The sequence below is a fragment of the Simochromis diagramma genome, unplaced genomic scaffold (genome assembly GCF_900408965.1).
Source record: "Simochromis diagramma unplaced genomic scaffold, fSimDia1.1 OVJJ01000609.1, whole genome shotgun sequence".
NCBI lineage: Eukaryota > Metazoa > Chordata > Actinopteri > Cichliformes > Cichlidae > Simochromis > Simochromis diagramma.
In genome coordinates, this window is record NW_024386978.1 from 1 (window position 1) to 9,086 (window position 9,086).

The window sequence follows — 9,086 nt, forward strand, 5'->3', positions numbered from 1 at the left end:
ACGCTTAATGGGGGGGAAGTTTCATTCAGAATTCCACTGCTGTTGTCACTGCAGTCGTGTGACATCACAATTATGTCTGAACAACTACCAGAAGTTACAAAGTGCTTTGTAAAAATATACATAGCACAATGTAAACAGAACAAGTAGGATAAATAATAAATAAACAAGAGCAATAAAAAACATAACTACATGTCAAATATTCATTAAAGTTTTTTAATATGAAAAAAATGAAGTGACTTGTAAAGCAATAGTGAAGTTTCTGTTCTGACCTCCATGAACTGTTCCATGACAGAAAAAAACACTTTGGTCTCACCTGTCCAAATGATAGTGTTCCAGAAGTTTGTAGTTTGTTCCCATTAAACCTTACAAAGCTTTGTTTGTTTTTTAGAACAGAAATAAAACAAATCTGGAACACAAATGATGACATTTAGAGAAATATTACAGATAAAGTAAATAGCAGATTTTATTATTATTTTGACTTAGTAAAATGTTGAAAAAGTATTAATTTAACAAGCTCCTCCTGCTAGGCTTGACTGCAAAATGTAATTACTTATTTAATTATGTTTACATAATTACTTATTTTCTTGAAGAAAAACATTAGAGATGACATTTCCTGTTACACCAGTTTAAAACTTTTGATATGAAACTTTTCTTAACAAAGTTACAAAGTGCTTGAAAAAATAGAAATACTACAAATGTAAACAGAGTAGAATAAAAAATAATAAATAAACAAGAGCAATAAAAACCATAACTACATGTCAAACATTCATAAAAACCCTGTAAGAGTATTCAGAAGCGACTTGTGAGACAATAAAAAGTTTCTATTCTGACCTCAAGAGCTGTTCCATGGAGTGACAGAAAAGGAAAAAAAACACACTGAAATTGTTGTGCGGAAACATAGTACAGTGCTTATTAGCAGTATCATTATAAAACACTACACTTGATCATTAGTAAGTAGAAGTAAAATGACTGGTCTTTGGTTAAAAATGCAGCTACTGAAAAAATTTGCTTATGCATCTTTGTCTCCCCCTGCTGACAAGAGGAAGAATCTTTTTGGCCTGTGACCTCTAAGCATACTGCAGCGTTTTGTGTGTACTGCTGCCACATTACTCCTGAAGTGAAGAAGAGAGTTGCTTAAAATACTAGTTTTAAGATTTGCATCTAATTTCTTTCTCACTTCTCCTCCAGACTGCACCTGGCCTGCATCTGGTAAAAACATAGCAACAGCCAAACCAGTTGGGTTTTCGGACTCCTTTTATGGTAAAGTTCCTTGGAGGGAAGTTACCAAGTGTTATGAAGGAGCAGGAGTTTGGTATGAGTTTGAAGAATCTGTTGATTTTAAACATTTACAGTTGTGTGGGGATTTTCTAAATATATGTATATTAATGTTCCCATTGTTTAACTATTATATTATAATTAGAAATTTAAATGGCAGATTTAACACTACTATAAACAACCTATGTTTACTCTTAATTTGATATTTCATTGTTGTTTCAGACAGTGGGAGGAGCCTCTCACTATATAATCAGGAGCTGCATCTCCTCTCCAGAGCTAGCGTGGGCCAGGTTATGATTGTGAACAGACTATTGTCAGGGGCCCCATTAAAGGGGGTTTCACCCAGTGCAAAACTGTTTCTTGATTACTTCACTTTAGTTCAGGATTGTCTTGAAGTTGCAGATGTGTTTTCCCCGTTTTGTTTCCTTGTAAAGCTTTTCTAGTTTCATTTTTCTTTAGTTGGCTCAACCACAGTTGTGAAGAAAGGAATAAATCAATGGGCTGTTAACCAACATTTTTTTTCTGCCTCTGACTCAGACAACCTTCACAGCCTCTAATTTATTTTCTCCATGGTAGGTCAGAGGTCACTCTGCCACTGTTGGTACTAACTTATATGTCAAAGTGGGGTGGCACTGTTGACGTTGTTCTTAAGTGGCAGAGAATTTCAAATTCAGTGTTTCAAACAGCTCAACAATTATCACCTGTGACCTGCTCCTCCTGAGCCACAGCCACCCCAATGATGACGAGTTCATGATGAGGTGAACTGAAGAGGAGGAGATGGACATTTGCTGCCAGGGTGAGACACATGTTGCTTGCACAGTCCTTTGGTGCTGCAGGCAGATCCAGGTACAGAGAGAGAAAAGGTGGAGCTGTTGGTGACATGTAGCACTGTTAATGAATTTTGGAAAGTGAGTTATGTCTAGACTTAGGTTTTTGTGTCTGTGTTAAAAGGACAGGGATTTACAGAATCCCATTTGTTCAAATTTACATGAATAAATATGGTTATGAAATAAGTAATGAAATAAATACATGCTACAATAATTAGCTGTATGAGATTAGCTTTGACTAATATGTATGTCCCTAAGATCAACTCACATCAATTCAATTGGCCTAGATTTTGTCAGGCAAAGTTGCAGAACATTTAAACTGGATTATATAGGCTAGGTATCATTACAAAGTCACAGTATATTCAAAGTATTTATATATTCAAAGGAGCGCAGCGTTTTTAGGGCTCTGGTACCAGAACTGGCTGCACTCCGAGCTGTCACGAGGTAGGTCCGGATGGGGCAGTCCATCCGCTGACCTTTGCCGTAAAACTTTTTCTGGAGCTTTCCTAAAACCTCCAGGAAGCCCTTCAGTGGCCCCTGCAGAAAGAAGGACAGATTCATGAATGTTAATCTTTCTGCACGTATACGTGACTCACTACATGTTAGACACACTACAACTGAATTCAGGCCAACTGAGCTCAATGTGTAGATTTTACAAGCGGATTTAATTTTACACTGTGTAAAATGTCAGCAAAACGAAGGAACATCCAACGATTTGCAAATCTCTGAAAACCATATTTTGTATTAGATGTTTAAACTGAGAAACAAAAATCCAAGCTGGGACAGGCCCAACTGCCCAAAATCCTTTCTTCTTTCAATAACAATCTGTAAACATCTGAGAACTGAGGAGAACAGCCGCTGGGCTTTTGGAAGAGGAATGATGTCCAATTCTTGTTGGATGTAAGATTCTTGTCATGTTTTTCATTTCATGATGCACGGTACACAGAACAGTGGTGTTTAGAGATCACTGTTCACATATGGCTTCGTCTTTGTGTGCTTTCTGTGGATGACACGGTGAGCTGTGTTCACAGACAGCGATTTCTGGAAGCATTCCTGACCCCATGCAATGATTTTCATGACAGAATCATGTCTGTTTTTAACGCAGTGCCACTTGCCTAAGGATCATTCATATCCAGTAATGATTTTCAGCCTTGTCCATTGCGCACTTTTCTAGACTTTTCTTGCCAGCTTCACAACTTTTTGTTAGACAAGTTAGTGCCATCTAACTTAAAATAAGCTGTTTTCCATAAAAGTAAAATGTCTCACTTTAAAAATTGCATGTTTTCAGTGGTGAAACAATGTGGAGAGTTTTCATTTACATTTTACACAGCTTTCCAACTTTTTGGGAATTTGGGTGGTTGTTGTAGGTAGGTGTAATTCTATAAGAAATAAGAGTGTTATTTGACTTTTGGTGTCCCTTCCTATCATTCTCCAATGGAAAAATGTCTCGCTGTGTATACTGTACATGGTCTAGAGGCTTGTTTTCATGCGCCTTCTCGTGCTCAAAGAACTTGTCCAGTCCATGGGCCTTGCAAATCCGCTCAGACTCATCTGAGAAGAGGACGGCATCTCCATCAAAGGCAACACGGAGCTGAGTGTCCGACACTTCCTTCATCTTCTACGGAGTAAACATGATGGCTGCTGCTATACCTGGTTCACATATTTGACAGAAGTTATCTTTGAAAATCAGTTGTATACATGGACACTGATTACACAGGTCTGCAACCAAAAAACTACATAGGATTTTTTTTTTTTTTTTTTTTTACTGTTTCTTATGGATTTTTACCAATTGAAATATTCTGGCAGAATCATTACAAAAGATTTGTAATAATACCATTTCCAGTTGATGGTGGAATATCTAAAAGTTAAGAAATTTCATCAACTGATTTCTTGCAATGGTGGCATCCCCTTACAGCACCACGCACGAGTTCACTGAGCTTTAAAACAACCCATTCTTTCACAAATGTAAAGGCAGGCTGCGTGGCTATGTGCTTGATTTTACAACACCTGTGGCAATGGGACTGAAAACACCTGAATTAAAAGACTAAAAAGGTGTGGACCAATACTTTTATGTATAATGAAAGCTTATGTAACCAAATAATTTTAAAAAATGCCATAACCACATATAAATTCTACATGTTGCGCCTTTAAAGGTCTAATTAAAAAGATGACTGCTGAAGAGAACAGATAAAAGAACATGTCACCCAGATGCCCCAGGAACTGACGGTGGTGATTAATAGTATTGATGAGTCTTAGGCCCACATTTGCGTGGTTGTTGGTAATGAGCACAACATCAAAGAGCTCCTCGCTCTCGGGGTAAAGCTCCCTCAGTTTAGCGTTCACAGCCTCCAGAGCCTGGGAACACGAGCAGACAGGTTTCAGTTATACAAACAGGGTAATTCTGCATCCCTACAGTGGGATGGAAACGTGTGAATGTGTTTGTGTTTTGTATTCATCTACCGCCTCCAGAGACACAACTTAACACTGACAACAGTGAATCTCTCTCTGCGTTAGTGTGCATGTGTGAAGCCGACTTAGACAGAGACTGAGTCATCTATGTGCAGCTAACACAGGATTTAATAGAGCTGTGGCTTTCATAACAAGTATCAGAGTCACCAGATGAATGAGCTAAGGAACAGTCAATTTGATCACCAGGTACAGGCAGGGTGTCGTTATTTAATTCACACAGCTCATGCCCAGAGGTTATATCACCACCCTTCACACCAAACATGAGTTCTTGATCAACATTTCCATCATTTATTAAGGGAATGGGTGGTGTTGAGGAGCTCTGAGTCGCTATTGCTTCTCCAGCACATGTAGAAATTGTCTTTATCTCTGGAGCGTCTACAGACCATTCATGACAGTCCCATTCCTGCAACTTAGGCAGAATTTGAGGCGAAAGATTGTCACTAACTTCTTTTATTAACTGAGACTGAGAGGAAACAAGACTCCCACCAATCTCCAGCTGCTGCACGGTGCTGCAGCGACGTGGACGTCGCCTCTTCTTTGAAGAAACCACTGAGGCTGTAGCGTTGGCTGCTGGGGAAAAGAGAGGTGGCAGACCCTGGCAGCTCCGAGGGCCCCCGAGAACCAGGCGTGTTCCCCGAAAAATGTGACCGCGGTCAAGTGAGCCCTCACTTACGAAGACACAGTCAAGTGCTGATAATCGGGGATGAGCCACGGCTTTCCCAGGAGCTCCTCCTCTAGCTGGGTGCAAGCTGCTTGCTGCCGCTCACAGAGGTCGAAATCCATTATTTCCGAAGTAGGTCTTTCAAAACTACTAAACACTGTACTGTCAGCCTCAGAACATGATTCAGTCATAGTTTCCAGCCCCGGCGAATCAATGCAAATCTCGCTCTTCTCTATAGATGGATCGTGAGACAGAGACACACAGTCACTCACCCCCGGGGGTAGCGCGGTGTGACGGCGGCGGCGCTGACGCCAGTTCTTTCTGGAAGTGGGTACGATGGATGCTGATGCCACCGAAGAAGAGGGTGACGTGGCGGCAATCTCCTCGTCTTCTGCCCACATCCTCGCCAGAAACGAGGCAGGTGAAGTAAAGTCCGAGCGGGGTGGAGAGGGCAAGCGGCTGGTCCGAGGCGGTGCAACAGGTGAGAGCTCCTCCTCGGGAATGAGCCAGGGCTTCCAACGGAGCTCATCCTCCCGTAAAGCCAGCAATACCTGCTGTCGCTCATCGTCGCTGAAACCTGTGGCCTCCACCATCTCGGTGCACTGGGCTGTGCAGCTTGACTGTGGCGGAGACGAACTGTGAGACGATGGCGGAGCAGCGGTGAGCCTCAGTGTCCCTACTATGACTGCCTCCGGCTCGCGAGGCAGCGGCGACGACAACGACAACCGTTTATGGGTCGGAGTCGTAGGTACTGAGGCGGCGTTCAACAGTCTCTGGTCCAGCGCACGGGCGCAAAGCTCCTCCTTAAGGGGGGGCCAAAGAGTCGAACACCTCAAAAAGCTGGAGAAACTGCCGGAGCTGCGGCGCCTTCTGGAGGATGGCGTCTATGGCTGCCACAGATGCGCGTCATGAGCCGGCTGATCCGCTGCAGCTCCTCCCCAATCTCGTCCAGACTTTCCGCTGGGTCTGACATAGTCAGATCGTACTGTCATGGCGGGGTGCGCCGGTGTGAGGAAAGAGGTAGACCCAGATGCAGACACGGTGGAGACCAAACGTAGTTTCAAAAAATAAAGCGAGCCTTTATTGTGGCTGATTGCAAAAGAAAAACATGAAACTAGAGAAACTAAGGAGACTATGAACACTGTGTTAACAGAAGGCAGTGAAAAAACTATGAACACTGAGTAAACTAGGAGACACAGTGAAACAATGAGGCAAACCTATGAAAACTGTGGTGAGGTTAACAGACGATCTGACACTGACTGAGCGGAAACACACAGATTAAGTACACATAAGGAATGATCAAGGGAAGCAGAATCACATAGGGAAAACAGCTGACAACAATTAACATAATGACAGGACAGGGGATGTGAAACTAAATACAGTGAACAAAAAACACAAGGCTCTTTCAAAATAAAATGGGAAACATAACGAAACCCAGACATGACTCGAACTTGACAAAGAAAACTTGGACATAAATCATGACAGATAAACACATGAAGACTTAACATGACAATCTGACACAGAAAACTTCACACAGGGATGAGACAAATGGGGAGCTTGATAAATCATGAACTAAAACTGTAACCTAGGCATGACAGGATGTAACTGAATAAACTGAAATGAAACTAGACTCAAAAGAATAACAAAAACATCATGAGTCTGTTTGTTGTGGGAGTGAACCTCGCACACTCGTTTCATTGTTTCCAAAAGACAGATTAGATAAATCCGATCAATGATGTTTTGTAACCAAAACACAAAGCACTGACAACATCAAAGAAACTCCTAAATGCATGCTGTTAATTCCTGGATAAATCTGCTAAAAAAAAACAAGCTTCAGACAAACATGATGCCGAACAAAGGTGGTTTCTTCTGACAGAGTAAACCTGCTTTCCTGTTTTACGTGTCTGCTTTCCTAAAATATCAAATCTGTGACAAAAGATCTGTTTCCATTAGAAACCGCTCACACAACATCACTGCAGCTGACAGAGTCAGACAGAAGGGTGGAAAAAAAAAAAAACTGAAATGAGTGACTACAGGAATAATGTTTACATACAAAACATCCTGTATTTAAGTGCAAAATGGGGATAAATCTGTAAATACCACTGCAGCTGCTACACTAATGGGAGCTCATGCTGTTATTTTAAAATGTTCAGCTATTAATCAATTACTGTGTTATAGGATTAATGGCCAGCGGGGAGGTCTTTATCAGTTGGAACGTTTTTTTAACCTTGTGAAAAATACAGTTAATTTGGCCAGTGGGTCAGATTAGAATCTTTGCTGGGCTGATTCAGTCCACTAGGCCTTACATTTGACAGTCCTGTTCTCTAATTTGACATGTTAAATTAGCTCGTTGTGATCATTTTAATGTTACTTAAGTTATCTGTCTAGTATATGAACTGTTAAATAATTCTCTTCAGCCTTTAAGAAAAGCATACAGCCGAACTGTGAAGCTCTTGTTTCAGAGGCCTGGGAGGAATTCAGTGTCCCTTTTGCGTTCTGGTGAGCACAACATTTTGTGTTGGCTTGTATTTGAGCATTCCTACCTGCGCCAGACTGAGCTCTGTGAAGAAAGATGAAGTGTCCACATCCAGACTGGGACTCTGCACAGCTGAACACAAAACAAACAAGAAGAAAAGGACCTCCAGATACACTCAAACAAGATGACAGCTACACACACGATTTAAAACACACAGCTGAGACCTTGTTTAATTTTTCCTTTGATTTAAGGTAGGTGATGCTCCTGGTGTGGAGAGGAAGTACCAGCATTTCTACACTGAAACGGTCAGAATTTTTTTTTACATGTAGGCAAGCTGATTCATAAAGACCTAAAATACTGTTTTTGTTGTTGTTGTTGTTGTTCTTTAGGTAAACTTGTTATTCTTTAGAGTTCTCAAAGTGTTTCTTTCTTTTCCTGTTTCATTACACTAACATTTAGCATGCTTTTTGAGGGGAGTCAAATAAAATAAGTAGAATAAAGGATGCAGATATATTCAGACCATTTCCTCCTCTCCTTAACATGGCTGACAGCCTTCTGTGCTGATGGATACACTGACTGATCATCCACACCACATGACTGGTTCGCTGCTTTATTTACTTTTGTCTGGGTGAATAAACTCAAGTCTCTGTCTCTTTTTATAGAAATCTTCAGCCTCTGGCATCAAGCACAGGCAACATATTAATGCGTTCATTTCTGCATGCATCCGTATATGTATGCCTTCATCTATTTTGATGCGTTTGCAGGATCCCCAAGTACCACCGGGTCTACTGTGGCACCATGCTGCATTATCTTTCTGCAGAACATAACCAAATGTAGGTCACTAGTGCTTGTACTCGCCCTTCTCCGTGTTTTGATACGTATGGAGGTGCGTGTGTGTGTGTGGTGCAGGGAGACTCACTCGTCATGTTTTTTGTTCAGATAGAAGAGGCACCTCCAGCCCTACGCAGCCACGTACATCACCGTGAAAATGCCCATAAAAGTGGCGAACTGGCGGCCCCCACTGCTGCACCACCAGGTGATCCACGACTCTCATCGTGCCGGTCGGCTCCACCCGCTTATTCATCCACCAGTATCCACTGGAAAAGATCGGTGAAAAAAATCGTGTTCTTACGGCCATTTGCTGGGAGTAGGGCCTAGGGGCGCCCTCCGTTTGCGAGGTGCGCCTGCTGCTTGCGGCACAGGGAGGAGAGGGCGGATTCACTGCTGGCTGGAGCAGCATCTAATAACCAACTCGCAATATAAAACAAACAAAAATAAAAAAAACAAACAAACACTAGAACACCAGACATTATGATACAGACTTATAATTTGCATCAATATTTTTTTCAAAATTCTATTTGAAAGGTGAGCGCGAGAG

The 9,086-nt window shown here is 41.7% G+C and overlaps 1 protein-coding gene across 3 annotated transcripts; it reads right to left on the reverse strand.

Moving 5' to 3' along the window:
- Positions 1 to 819: 819 nt before the first annotated feature.
- On the reverse strand, positions 820 to 8,866 carry LOC120738330 (cytosolic 5'-nucleotidase 1A-like). 3 transcript variants are annotated; one of them, XM_040039511.1, is made up of 5 exons: positions 8,628 to 8,866; positions 7,776 to 7,840; positions 3,568 to 4,457; positions 2,516 to 2,639; positions 820 to 2,144 (listed from the first exon to the last, which is right to left on the reverse strand). In XM_040039511.1, exons 3-5 carry the CDS (start codon positions 3,715 to 3,717, stop codon positions 1,963 to 1,965), a joined length of 456 nt encoding a protein of 151 aa, XP_039895445.1. In that variant the 5' UTR covers positions 3,718 to 4,457; positions 7,776 to 7,840; positions 8,628 to 8,866; the 3' UTR covers positions 820 to 1,962. The 3 variants fall into 3 exon arrangements, with proteins under 3 accessions (XP_039895445.1, XP_039895444.1, XP_039895446.1); XM_040039512.1 differs by lacking the exon at positions 820 to 2,144 and having other exon boundaries at positions 2,599 to 2,639; positions 3,568 to 3,752; positions 4,307 to 4,457; XM_040039510.1 differs by lacking the exons at positions 7,776 to 7,840; positions 8,628 to 8,866 and having other exon boundaries at positions 3,568 to 4,836.
- Positions 8,867 to 9,086: the final 220 nt, after the last annotated feature.

Coding starts and splice junctions, on each gene's coding strand:
- LOC120738330 (XM_040039511.1), bottom strand. CDS start 3,717: ATGAAGGAAGTGTCGGACACTCAGCTCCGTGTTGCCTTTGATGGAGAT. Junction 2,640..3,567: donor AAAACAAGCCTCTAGACCAT/GTACAGTATACA, acceptor TTCTTTCTGCAG/GGGCCACTGAAGGGCTTCCT. Junction 2,145..2,515: donor TCGGAGTGCAGCCAGTTCTG/GTACCAGAGCCC, acceptor TGTCACCAACAG/CTCCACCTTTTCTCTCTCTG.